Below are 14,263 nucleotides of genomic sequence, written 5' to 3' on the forward strand. Positions count from 1 at the left end.
ATTTAAATGTAATGATGTTAATGGAACATATGATGCTGTTTCACGTACTCTTAGTACAACATTTGGATCCATTCTTTCAACAATTATAATAGGTATAGGAGGCTTCAGGTAACAAAATGTTTTTTTTTGGATAAGATGAAGCAGAAAGAAAAAAAAGAAAAGATAGCTAAGTTTAAATAGAAAGATGAAGGAAAAAAGAAGATTTCGCACACTTTTGTTGAACCTTATTATAAGGTTTTATAATATATATCATCGAGGGATTCATTTACAGGCTTTAGGTCATTTATGTTATAATTTTACGAAGAATTAATGCTTTCGGCGAGACTAAACTTTATGGACGAGCCAATCAGAAGTTTTCGCGGTTTTTCAAGGTCACGGCACTAAGTTCGGTACCTGATACTTACGTACGATCGGTTTACAGCGAATTTTAGAGAAGACGTGATAATTCAGCGTCTACAAGAGAATTGATGATTAAGAAGTTCTTATACTTGTGACTGTGATACTCAAATGACTTTTTTCGCTCGATCACGATTAAGGTTAAGACCCTAACCTTAAGCCTAACACTAAACCCTAACCCTAAACCATACCAACATACCAACAACATTGAAGCTGTGGTCGAGGCTAAAAGAATTTTCGAGACCTTATCATGGCTCTAGAGGTCGACTACTATGGAGCCATATGGATGAGTTCCTGTACCGGATGCACTATGATTTTCTAACTTCTGAACCTATATCTGACCTTGAGAAGTTTTTGAACCATGTAAAAGAACAGTATCCGCTTTAATTTTTTAGTTTCACATAATATATTTTTACTGTATGCTAACTGTCTTCTGATTGGTTAATATTCCTCAAGGTCATTTAAGATCCGTTCAAAGGTCATCCATTTAAAATATGCAATCAGTTATTAGCCTGTTGATAAGATCGAATGTCTTTGGAAGGTGTCTACAATTAAACTCTGTTAAATTTAGTATTTTATTTTAATCGATAACCAACTATTATTGGTGAATTCTGATTATTCTAAAAATTGGGATTAATGACGGTCGGTTTACCTCGAAGCTGTAGTTTCTTTCATGGTAAACATTTCAATTCGGTAAATAACAGATTGATGTGGAATCAAGAAAAGTTTAAGGTCTGGTACCTTTGTCAAGCCCGCATAGACTATTCTAGATTCCGGAGAGACCAATTTATTCATTCTCAAGCCACATGTTGGCCTTGTTGAATATTCGCTTATTAACCCTAGCTGTTTTGATATGATCGTACTTGCTGGCCCTATTAACCCCATCTGTAACTCATACTTGTCTGAATATAAATATTGAGTCAGTCTTGATTAAAACGAGTTGGTTCACTAGCCTTCTTCTCTCCGCATCATTTCGTTTTGCTTCCTTCACTGCGTTTCTCTGATTGTCTGTCTGGACCAATGAATATATGAAATATACGTATTCAAAATTCATTCTCCTATTTAACTTATTTCGTTATTCTCGAACGCGAATTAAGTCGATAATTATATATGAAGGTTGGTGGCATGTATATTTCGATAACAATCATTCGTACAATTTAACTATAGTCAGATATCGGGCCACTAAACAACCATGATAAAGATGTTTATTTTATATGTTCAGTTAATCTATAGTAGTAACTAGAAGATCTATCTATATTATTAACAAATTAATCATTTGAATTCCAGGAATATATAAGAACTTTCGTCTTAATTTGGTCGAATAGTTACACAATATTTGGGCGCCGAGCTGATGTGAGACATTCAAGAGGAAGAATGTATATGTAAAATCTCAGAGAATGAATTTGAAGTAAATCCAACGTTTTGCCTATCAATCTAGTCTAAGCGTTTTCAAGAAAATATAATCAAACATGAAAATTATGGAATATAAATAAGTACATAGTTCTCTGGTTCATTGTATACTAAATTGGTCGTCTAATCAATGTTAACAATGTTTAAAGTAAGCAAAGATGGATAGTGGCTAGAAGTGGAATCCACGATGCGCGTCACTCTGTCCTATTTTTGGACTTGTCAGCTGGATGCACCTGCATCTCAGAGTTGATGTTCACTCTGGGACTCGAACCCAGTACCTTTCGCTTCAAACGCTAACGTGTTATCCACTCAGCTACTGATTCCTGATAGCCACTTGCTTGTGCCATGGGTTGAAGTTCAAATTCACTTAGTATTGTTTATTTCAATGGGAAGATTCAAACAAACAATCCTAAGTGAATTTAATGTTTAAAGTAGTTAATTGCTTTAATGTGTAGGAGACTTGTGTTATGAAACGAAGAATGTTAAGATAACAGATTGTCTATATACCTAAGTGGTGAGAGAAGAAATTTCATTCACCCTACATTGTCTCTTGTTGGTGAATTTTTAAGAAAACATACACATTTTAATATATCAAATGAATCATATATGTCACAGCATGCATAAAATCAAGTTAGATAAACAAAATAAAGGAATGAATTCAAAGAGGAAGGATGTTTTTGTAAATGAATGTTTGGGTTGTTTTTATTATTCCAGTTAATTGTCTAACATAATCAGATAAGACAACTGATTAGAATCGTAGAATGTAATTACTGTTATTCAGATAATAAGTGGTAGATAAAATGGAATAAGGAGTTCAGGTTTTGAGTTAAGATGGTGATTGGAGGTGGTCAACAGGAAACCCTGGACCCGGGTTTCGTGCTACTTGTCACTCGTCAGCAAGGTGTACCTGTAATCTTGAGGGAACTGGTGTCCCCTGACGGATTCGATCCCGTGCCACTCAGCTTCACAGTCAGAGACGTTACCACTGAGCTATTCGGGCCTCGACTGACCCTCAGGTTTACTTATTAATTATTAGTTTCCATGGCACAGTTAACTGTATTCCATCTCTCCTACGAATATTGTTTGTATTTGCTTATACGTGTAGGGCTTCAGCAGTTAGTCTTTCTTTGTAAGAGTTAAAACCTTTTTGAAGGATTGTCGTGCTGATGAAATCAATTGTATGACCCGATTCTATTAAGTGTAATGATATCGCTGATTTGTTCCCAAGTTTTTTTTTACGTCATCTGAGGATTTAGGAATGTGCTTTAAGCACAGTTTGTGTTCCTTCACCCTGACATTTAGTTGTCGTGATGTTTCACTTACATATATGGCATTACAATCACAATATTTGATCTCATAAACACAAATTTGTTGTTCCTTCCTGTGTATTGGATCTTTGAATCTTACTATTTTTGATCTTAGAGTATTTATTGTTCGAAAGAATACTCTTATACGTATATATACAATCTGTTATCTTAACACAAGTCTCTTACACATTAAAGCAATTAACTACTTTAAACATTGTTAACATCGACTAGATGACCTATTTAGTATACAATGAACCAGAGAACCATGTACTTATTTGTACTCGACAATTTTCATGTTTGATTATATTTCCTTGAAATAGCTTGGATTAGATTGACAGGCGAAACGTTGGATTTACTTGAAATTGATTCTCTGAGATTTTACAAATACATTCTTCCCCTTGAATGTATGATGGGAATATTCAAACAGTAAAAATAGTGATATGTATCAGTTCTAAATTGTAGCTAGTGGTGGAATTCATGATGCGAGTTTTGTCCTACTTGAGAATTATCAACTGAAAATGTATGCAGTACAATGTTGATATTCAAACTAAATCTTGAACTCAGTACTTATCACTCGTTAAGAGCAATCGCGTTTCCAATAAAATACTGAGGTCAGATGGTAATTAATTTTTATGAGAACTTATTTGTGGGATCATTTCGTCTTAGTATGGGACTCCTCAGCATTGCGCATCTGCAGTCTCGCACACAGAGTTTGAACTCAGAACCTCTTGCCTCGCTATAGAATGCCTAACCTCTAGACCACTGAGCCGGCATCCAGCGGTGTCAATGACTAAATTCAATCGATGCATGATCATGCGCAACCCTTCATCCATTGTCCGAGGTAGATAACCGTCGCCACCTGACACGAATTTGACACTACTGGTCACGGCTTCAGACAATGGATGAAGGGTTGCACAAGATCATGGATCGATTGAAGTTAAACAATAACACTGATGGATGACGGATTAGTGGTCTAGAGGTTAGGCGTTCGTGTACGGGATAGTGTATGAGCACTTCTGAATAGTCCCATACTGGTACGAAATGGTCGTTCAGTGCTTCCAGATTTACAATGGTGTCCTAGCTTGGACCGACCCATGAATTCAACTACTAAAATTACTACAGCCTCCACAAATTCTCATTCTGATTATTTGTACGAGTTTGTATTATTATCTTGTTATGTACAAAAATGAAAATAGTAACTTACTTGTATTTCAAATGTCATATAAACCGTTGGGAAATCAACACGACCAATTTGTTTAATACCCATTAAATCAGTTGCACGATCATGACGTTGATTTAAATAACATACTTCACCTGTTTCTAAATCAGATAAAAGAATGACACCAATTTGTGATTTCTCCATTAATTCTTGTTGTTCACTAAATGTTATTTCATTATTATCTAAAGGAATCTTCTCATCCGTATAATAATCCATATTTAATTGTTGATTATTGTTATTATTTCTATGATTGTTTCTATGGAGATAATGATAAGTAGTGAAATTTTTTACAATTGGCAATCGAACTAATACACCTTGACTAGGTGCTACTTTAACAACAAATGCTAAATTAATGATATCACTACGTACAGCTTTTAATGCTTCTGGTGTAAAAAAATCTTCTGCTGTAAAACATATTGATGATAATGTTGGTAAACGAAATGTATTCCCTGATTTTAAAGCACCATTGTTAATCTGAAAGAAAGAAAAGGGTAGATAGAGAGATGTTTATTAAAAAAAAGATATAAACTGTGAACAAGATGAATATACTTTTCTCTTTTTTGTGAGTCCTTTTAAAGCAGCAGCCTCAGAAGCAGTAGGTCTCAATATAAACAAAGGGAAAAACAAGACTCTTTGATACAATACAACATGCAACAATCCAATTACACTTGACGGAGAAGCTTTGGAGGATATGGAAACTTTTACATATCTGGGCAGCATAATTGATGAACACGGTGGATCAGATGCAGATGTGAGAGCGAGGATCGGCAAAGCAAGAGCAACATATTTACAATTGAAGAACATCTGGAACTCAAAACAACTGTCAACCAGTACCAAAGTCAGAATTTTCAATACAAGTGTCAAGACAGTTCTACTGTATGGGGCGGAAACTTAGAGGACTACGAAAGCCGTTATCCAGAAAATACAAGTGTTTATTAACACATTACACCGAGAAATGGAGACAGACGTGAGAAGAATGAACAACAACTGGATTTAACTGGAAAGGAAGGCCCCGGACAGAGTGGGTTAGAGAATGCTGGTCAGCGGCCTATGCTCCATTGGGAGTAACAGGCGTAAGTAAGTAAGTTTTAAAGCAAAACTTTACGGAAATTAAAAGAAATTTTTATCACATGTTGTTATTAACTAAAGAATCATTGAAAAACAAGACAGGATTGGATAGTTATCTTCTTCTGGTAAACAAAATGATTTCTCACCACTGTACACACAACCAAACCTGAAACTGAAACCGAGATCTTTCAGTTTAGCAACTAAAATTTAACATTTAGACAGCTGTATTAGAATCTGGGTAATGGTATTGCCTACTCTACTAGATTATTATAAAATTCAATCCTAAAACAGTCACTAATGAGGTTACAATTGATACTTAATTAGACAGTCCATGAAAAGAACTGACTTAAACTTATTTTTACAAAATTCTTAATTATATATTTCCAAAACTGATCATTCGTTTCATTTTTCATCATAGATATAATGTTGGTTTATTCATTTAACATACAATAACTACTAAGGGATATATATAACGCATCATGTCCTAATGGATTTAGAGAAACGTAGCAGTTTTCAAACATCTACACCGTCAGCAATGTATTCAGAAATATGACCCTCCTTTCTAACTAAGAATTTTTTTATAAAAAGAGATTCAGATAAGTTGTTAGTTGATTGAAGGTAGTCCATAGGAAATCATGAATCTGGCATTCCTTGTAGGGTCTGGAATCTGGTTGAACCAGTTGCACGGTGTCAGACATTAGCGAAACGCTGTTCACTTTCCGTCTGTTAAAATATGTATATCCCTATTTATAAAGTTTGTTAAACACTTGTGTAGACTAATGACTAATGAAGTGAACTATTTGGGGAATAACTAAGCGATGATATTGTGTGATCGTTATGGTATATTACAGATAGATCAAAATTGGGTATACGAATCCCTGGATATTCGACTCAGTAATTACAATGTTATAGTGGTTGAAGAAAGAAATAAGACACATTCAGTAAGCACCTCTATCCAACCATAAGTGACCACTGTCTAGAAGCCTCATACTTCGGTTGAAATACACTCCAATCCCCATGGGTTTTCCGTGTTTCACACCCTGATCTTCAGTTTATAACGCAACATTTCTTTAAATGAAACGAATTGTCATTAAATTTCCTGAGTAAACATTGGGACTGTCTGAAGATGTAAGTAGGTGATGTGAATTTGTGAAATTGTGATTTAAGATATCAGCTATGGGAATAACATTTTTTTGCCACTGAATTTAAACAATTTGCATGCTATCATATAAACAAGTTTAAACTTGATGAATATCAGCTAAAATTAAATTGTTTCATAGGAGAACATCTATTTTGGTTTATATCATATCTGAACATTTAGTCATGAATAAGAAGTTGTTCGTTGGCCAGACATTATCAGCAACAACCTACTGTGTGAGAGAACAAACGAGATTCCAGTGCAGGAAGAAATCATGAAGAAGCGCTGGAAGTGGATAGGACACACATTGAGGAAAGCACTCAAATGAGTCACAAAGAAAGCCTTCACATGGAATACTCAAGGCTAATGGAGAAGAGGAAGACCAAAGAACACATTACACCGAGAAATGGAGACAGACATGAAAAGTATGAACAAGAATTGGATAGAACTAGAAAGGAAGGCCTAGGATAGAATAGGTCGGAGAATGCTCGTCGATGGCCTATGCTCCATTGGGGGTAACAGGCGTAAGTAAGTAAGAAGTTTTATGATGAACAAAATAGTCCTGCAACTCTTCCTTCATCTATTCTGACAATTAAACTGTTTATCATTCATAGTTACAGTCTTCTTTTCGTTTTCTTTTTTTAAAAAAGGAAGAGTTCCACGTCATTACACTATATTACATAATATTCAATTCTACAATGATTAATATGTATAGATGGTATCTATATTTTTTCTAAACCATTGACATCCCCTTCCTTTACCTCACTAAATATATTCTTACTTATTGTATTAGACAATGTTCATTTGTAATACATGTTAAATAGGATTGAACATGAATTTAAACGTATACCAAAGAGCAACTGTTAAATGGTTACTTTCATTGGACATCTTTCATTTAAATCATTACATAATAATAATGGTAGTAGTTTAAATGAACGTTTTACATGGTATACGACAGACTTTTTTTTCTTTATCTAAATCATGTTAAAACGAAATTACAATGGCTTATTGTTGAAATACAAGTTTACTAGTTCTCATGTTTTGTACTATCAAAGGGATGAATGATTGATAGAAGTAATAACGACATTATAGACTAGAATATCTAAACGAATTTATCAATAATGATACAAACAGAATGATTGTAATGAGTAATACGAAATTAGTTATTTCATGGATTTGCTTCAACTGCTTGTAATCTAGAAATCATAGTATCAATCATGTTGTGGTTGCAGGTAACCGGAAAGAAGAGTTGTTGATCTAGGTTTCGTAAAGATCTCAGTTCTAATGAAGGTCAGTCACTAATCGAATAGCTCTGTAGTAATGTTTTCGATTGGGAAGTTGGGTGACGTGGATTTGAATGACACAGTTAGCATCAGATCTTTCAAGATTTTAAGTATACCTTACTGAGGATTCCATCTAGCACAAAACCTATATCTACCGTCTAAGGGTTGATTATCATCAATCACCTGACGATTCAACTTGATATGAGCGGAAATTATAAATTGAAAGGGAGAGTGTTGCACTCAAATAGCATGATCTTTTTAGTATTAATTAGTGAGGTTATAGTTGTGCAACTACTAAAGTTTTATTCAACTATGGTAAATTATAGTTTTTCTTTATACATTACCTGTTAATTGGTGAAATTAAAAATTCATTATTCCCTATTTTTAAGAGCTTGGTAATCAGTGAAGATTAAACTGAATACTTGTTCAATTAATACCAATCAACCAACACGCGTCCTGGATTCCACTGCTAGCCACTATCCATCTTTGCTTATAATGCTTGTGAATTAAGGCTATATCGAGGCAATACGCACAATATGTACATATTCAAACAAACAATACCAAGTGAATTTAAACTTCAACCCATTGCATAAGCAAGTGACTATCAGGACTCAATAGCTAAGTGGATAACGCGATGGCGTTTGAAGCGACTGGTACTGAGTTCGAGTCCCAGGGTGAGATGTAGGTACATCTAGCTGACATGTCCCAAATAGGATGAAACGCGCATCCTGGATTCCACTGCTAGCCACTATTTATCTTTGCTTATGATACCAATCAAGGTTTATTTTTGTTTATCTTGTGACTTTAATTATTGATTGTTATTTTCATGTATTCAATTTATTCATTAGTGATCCTGTGCTTCCAGGTTTTCCATGGTGGTCTAGCTTTAACTGACTCAGAAATTCAACTACTAAAATCAATTCAACCTTAATTCAGCCATTTGACTCATAAAGTATAATTAGTTAATTTGATTATTTCAGTAGTCAGTTTAATATTTTATAGTTGAATTCATAAGTCAATTGAAGATAAACCAACATGGAAAACCTGGGAGCACTGGATGATTGTTCCGTTCTAGTATGGGATTCCTCAGCAATGAGCATCCACGATCCCGTCCCGCGGGATTCAAACCCAGGATCTATAGGTCTCACGCGCGAACACTTAACCTCTAGAGCACTAAGCCGACCGGCATCCATTGGTGTTAATGTCTAACTTCAATCAATATTTCATTACGTAATCAAGCTTTCACAGTTGTAATGTTAAACAACTTTATTTAAATAATGTTTTGTACTAAGTAACATTGAGAAAGAATATTCATAACACATTCACTTGTGATTATGTATAATTAAAAGTAAAACAAAAACTTACATGATTATATAATCGTACAATTCTTATTGATAATTCTAATTGTAAAACTGGTAAACTATTTGCTATTCTTCTATATTTTCTACGCTGTTTACCAGATTCATTATGTTGATATCTTTGATGAAGATTTTTATTATTTCCATTGAAATAGTCATGATTCATAGTTGTATTTTGTTCACGCTTTAATCTCAGACGTGAATTCATTAAACTGGGGATTGTTATCGATAGTGGAATTCGTTCTACAGTTGGTTCATATTCACCAGTATGAATATATGCCAAACTCATTGAAGCAATATGTGGTGGACCAAAATTTACACCATACGCTGATTGACCATCTAATAGTAATTGACCTTGTGATTTATTTATTGCTAGTTTATTGTATAAATTGATCTCTTCATTTGGCCATGATCTGATTGTATAGACAATCATACTTTCATCAATATAACCAACAACCTATAATTTAAAGAAAAGAATATAACTAAGGAAGCTGTAAATAAAACTGACCGAAAATATATTTGTTACCATTTAGGGGGTTTTCAGAGACCATTAAACTTCACAGTTAACACTAGAGGGCTGACCTTGGTTAAACAACTATTGAAACACAAGAAGCACTAAATAACTGTCTTATTCTAGTACGCGACTCTTCAACGATAAGCTGCCATGATATCATTGAGGATCGAATATAAGACCTATAGGTCTTACAGCAAGGACTTGACATTTAGAACACTGAGTCGGATTCCAGTGGTTCGCATCTCCAGCTCCCCTTAATTCTTAAACCATCTCTTAATACCATTATTTTGCCACTGTCTCACACTCAACATGATTAATTTCCCATATTAGAACTAAGCAGTTTTCCAGTACTTGTTGGTTTTCAATAGCTATTGATCTAAGATCAGTCGTTGATGTTAACTATGAAGTAATATTTATACTTCAATTAAATCATCAAACAATAAATAAGTGACAATTCTATTATTCATGTATTCACGTCCATCTTCTGTTAGCCGATGGTATGTATTTGTTCTAACTGTATATTTGATTCGATTGCTGTTACAATTAACCTAATTCAATATAAAATGTTTCAAATGAAAAGATTATCACCCAAAAACACATCGTTTTCTAGATTAAATCTACTGGCATTTTTTTTGAGAAAAAACCACATCATATACTTCATATAGCTTGCATATTCTCATACTGTTTATAGTCGTATTTTGCCCCCAAATGTCCTGGTGCGGCCAAGAGTGGGGAGAGTCCGCTCTCCCTCTCGAAATGCTCTCACATGGCCACGCATATAAAGCCTCTGCCAGAGAAGTCCTACTTACAGCCTTCTCGCACCAGGGGTGTTGTTTACGTAATTGAGAGGACGAAAGCGAATGTACGGCGCTTTAACCGGGTCGATGGACACGACGAGTCCACCTAGGGGAGTTGGAAAACCCTGATTCCAAACCAATGGTGCACATGGACTCCAGTATCCTGAAGGAACATGTGGCGAATGAATCAATCGTTGGTCACCGGTTAACATGGGACTGCATCTCCTTACGATGCCCTACTGTCTTGTGGATCAGATCTTTAGATCAAAGGCTCCGAGTGTGGTCCCTTAAGAAAACCACCTGCTTCGGTTTGGGTACCCGGGTAGTATCACAGTTCTCATACAAATCGAATGAGATTTGTGTGGTGCATATGAATCTGGCGCTTCCTTGTACCAATATTTATGTGTTTAAATAAATTAATTAATTAAAAGTCGTATTTAAATACCATAGATACTATGATAATGAATTATAGTCAAATGGATAAATTTAAAAGTACAACTAAATAGAAGACTTTATGGGAAAGAAATTTCAATCATTAAATCGTTTGATAAATAAACCAAATCAATTCATTATAGTAACTCATTTAACTTATTTATAATCTGTTACTTGATCATTAAAGTCATAAGAAACAAAAAAAATGGTATTTGCATATGGGAAAAAAAGAAAAAAACTTGACTTTTTTTTGGTTTTTCTCTTTAAAAAAATTTGAAAAATCAAAAATTTTTCTTGTTTTTTTAACCAACTTTTTTTCTTTTCTCAACTTATTTTCAATTCCACATATGTACGTCATACAATTTTTTTCTCTTCTTAAATTTTTTTTCAAAAAAATTGTTTTTTCACTTATCATAAGGTACTTAGTTACTATGGTGAATATTTAAAATAGAAATTTCATAGAACATGTAATATTGAATAAAGTTACTTAGGGGAATGATTCAATACGATAAGATTGAATGAAGCTTATCCAATTGTTCAAGTCATTTATTATCATTACCTATTTTTACTTTTTGTTTTTTAAACTTTTAACTTTTCATCAATTTAACTAGGTAATAGTATCAATGAATGTCATATACAACTACTAGTCATAACAAGGATAGGCGCCTATTCATATAGTTAATATATAGTTATATTATAAGAATAATGAGGAAAGAGGATGTATACACGCTTATTTAAGTTAATAAATGAATTATAGTGCCAACTGACTATATGTTAAAGATTTGTGTACAGTTAAATAGTATTATTATTATTATCATTATTCTTATATATATACAACTTTGATTACTGTTATACTCCCCCCCCAATGTTTATTAATCAGTTATATATAAACTGGCTAAGTAGTGTAAACTTCATTCTTAATTATTATTACTATTATTATTACTATGGTTATTAGTTCAGTGTAACTAAGATAAATGAATACTTTAGTGTTATATTCACAAAGTACGTTGGTAATAATGCTTATTAACTAAATAGTAATAATAGTCAAAACGTCTCTCTAATTTTCATGGTAATCATTATGAAGGGGTGTAAACGTACCTACATACACACATACCCACATACACACATACATATATACACATATATACACACACATACATAAACATTCACAGTTAATGAATTTTCAATAATATTTTTAAAAAAAAATTTATTTTTTTTAGTTTGACATTATGTCTAACATTAATAACGAAATTGAAAGAATTTGGCGCCAAATATCAAGTTAGAATAAGGTGAAAGATGAACTATATCAAGAAGAAGATAGTCTATTTGAAAAGATTATACAAGACAGAAAATAAAAAGAAGAATAAAGTAGTATATATATATGTCATTAAAATTTAGAAAAAAATTTCAAAAAAAAGTTAAGATAAGAAGATACTTGAATGAGTTAGTTGCATATCAACAACACGTGGTTAAAGTATCTAAGCTTGTTTCTTTTCTTTATTTGTTGAAAAATAAAAAGATAAGTTATAATAAATCATTGTTTTTCAAGTATTATTAATGATGTAGGTAAAACTATGTATATATATATATAGATAGATAGATAGATAGGTAGATAGATAGATAGATAGATAGATAGGTAGATAGATAGATAGATAGGTAGATAGATAGATAGATAGGTAGATAGATAGATAGATAGATAGTAGATAGATAGATAGGTAGATCGATAGATAGATAGATAGGTAGATAGGTAGGTAGATAGATAGATAGATAGGTAGATCGATAGATAGATAGATAGGTGGATCGATAGATAGGTAGATAGGTAGATAGATAGATAGGTAGATAGGTAGGTAGGTAGATAGATATACCTCTATGTATTTAACAATGTATAAGTGAATTTTTGTTTTCCCTAACTATTCAATGGTAAATGTTTTATATTAGATTGTTGGTGATGTAATGAAAATTGGAATGTGATCAATTTTTGTTGGTATTTGTATATTCAATCACAAAAAATCTAATATCAAGTTATAATCATACATATAGGAAACATGAATTCATTGTCAATTTTAAATATCAATAAAGGAGATAACGTAAATATAATACCCGTTAAACAAGAGAGTAGATATATGGCCTTAATATGTAAATGAATAACATGATAAAGTTTAAAGCCTTAGTAGAAACAGCCAATTAGAGACTGACCAGTTGCAGTCCTAACAAATCGATGGGAAGATTCAAACAAACAATACTGAATGAATTTAAACTTCACCCCATCGCACAAGCAAGTGGCTATCAGGACTCAGTGGCCGAGTGGATAACGCGATGGCGTTTGAAGCGAGGGTACTGGGTTCGAGTCCCAGAGTGAACATCAACTGTGAGATGCAGGTACATCCAGCTGACGAGTCCCAAGTAGGACGAAACGCGCGTCCTGGATTCCACTGCTAGCCACTATCCATCTCTGCTTACCATGCTTGTGAATTAAGGCTATATTGAGGCAATACGCACAGTATGCATATATGCCAATTAGAGACTGACCAGTTGCAGTCCTAACAAATCGATGGGAAGATTCAAACAAACAATACTGAATGAATTTAGAAACATTATTGTTGTAATCAGGACAAATCAAAAATAGGATATTTCTACTATTAATCACAGTACAAGTGTGATGTGGGTTGCTTATATCCACATAAGTAGTATGTGACAATGGTCAGAGACAGAATGTATTTCAGTAGAAGATCGATAAGGAAAGAAGGGAAACGAAACTCAATTGATATGAAAATACATGAATTATAATAATCGGAGACGATGAACTAATAGTTGCAGGAGAAAAGGACAAGATTGAAACAATTGATTGATAGTTTGAAAATTAACTATTTACTATATGGTTGTCAGATTTTATTGAGATATTCTGTAATTTCGTATCGATCACATACGATTGTCCCCACTTGTGTTCTTGTTCACTACACAAGTATTATTATTCATTGATACTGTTTAATTGGTGGTAAGCGTTACTCATATTTTTTTTATATAGTTAAGATCATGAGTCAATTGTAGCTACACGATAATGCATTCGTTGCATAAACTGCACACCTGTCCAGGCTTCTGTATTACGTAGATAGCTACTACGGTTAAAATTATACTGCCTCCCGCATGCTCCCTTCCGCTATCCCCCCCCGCTCCCCTCGCCGCATCTCCCCCCCGACGACCCTCCGCGCTCATGGACGACCGCCCATCCCTCGCCCCCATCCGCCCCCCGCCCGCACGTCCCCCCCCCCCCCCCCTTCACCCCCCCCCCCCCCCGACCCCCAACCCCCCCTACCCCCCCCCCCCCCCCCCCCCCCCGCCCT

At 34.1% G+C, this 14,263-nt stretch overlaps 1 protein-coding gene and 2 non-coding genes across 3 annotated transcripts in view; 1 reads left to right on the top strand and 2 right to left on the bottom strand.

The window, feature by feature from the left end:
- Smp_149390 (fras1 related extracellular matrix protein) overlaps positions 1–14,263 on the bottom strand; it is a gene marked incomplete at its 3' end in the record, with an annotated part of 120,105 nt that overhangs the window by 33,839 nt on the left and 72,003 nt on the right. Inside the window, exons 16-17 of the mRNA XM_018798349.1 lie at positions 9,187–9,636; positions 4,318–4,806 (exon numbers count right to left, since the gene is read on the bottom strand). Of these exons, the coding sequence (XP_018653300.1) occupies positions 4,318–4,806; positions 9,187–9,636 (939 nt within the window). The remainder of the gene's footprint in view (positions 1–4,317; positions 4,807–9,186; positions 9,637–14,263) is intronic.
- Smp_tRNA_00392_Gln_TTG.1.1 lies at positions 2,060–2,126 on the bottom strand. The gene has a single exon. It is a non-coding gene (tRNA).
- Positions 13,217–13,282, top strand: Smp_tRNA_02022_Gln_TTG.1.1. Its single transcript has one exon. It is a non-coding gene (tRNA).

This window comes from Schistosoma mansoni, chromosome 6 (assembly GCF_000237925.1).
Source record: "Schistosoma mansoni strain Puerto Rico chromosome 6, complete genome".
Taxonomy (NCBI): Eukaryota; Metazoa; Platyhelminthes; class Trematoda; order Strigeidida; family Schistosomatidae; genus Schistosoma; species Schistosoma mansoni.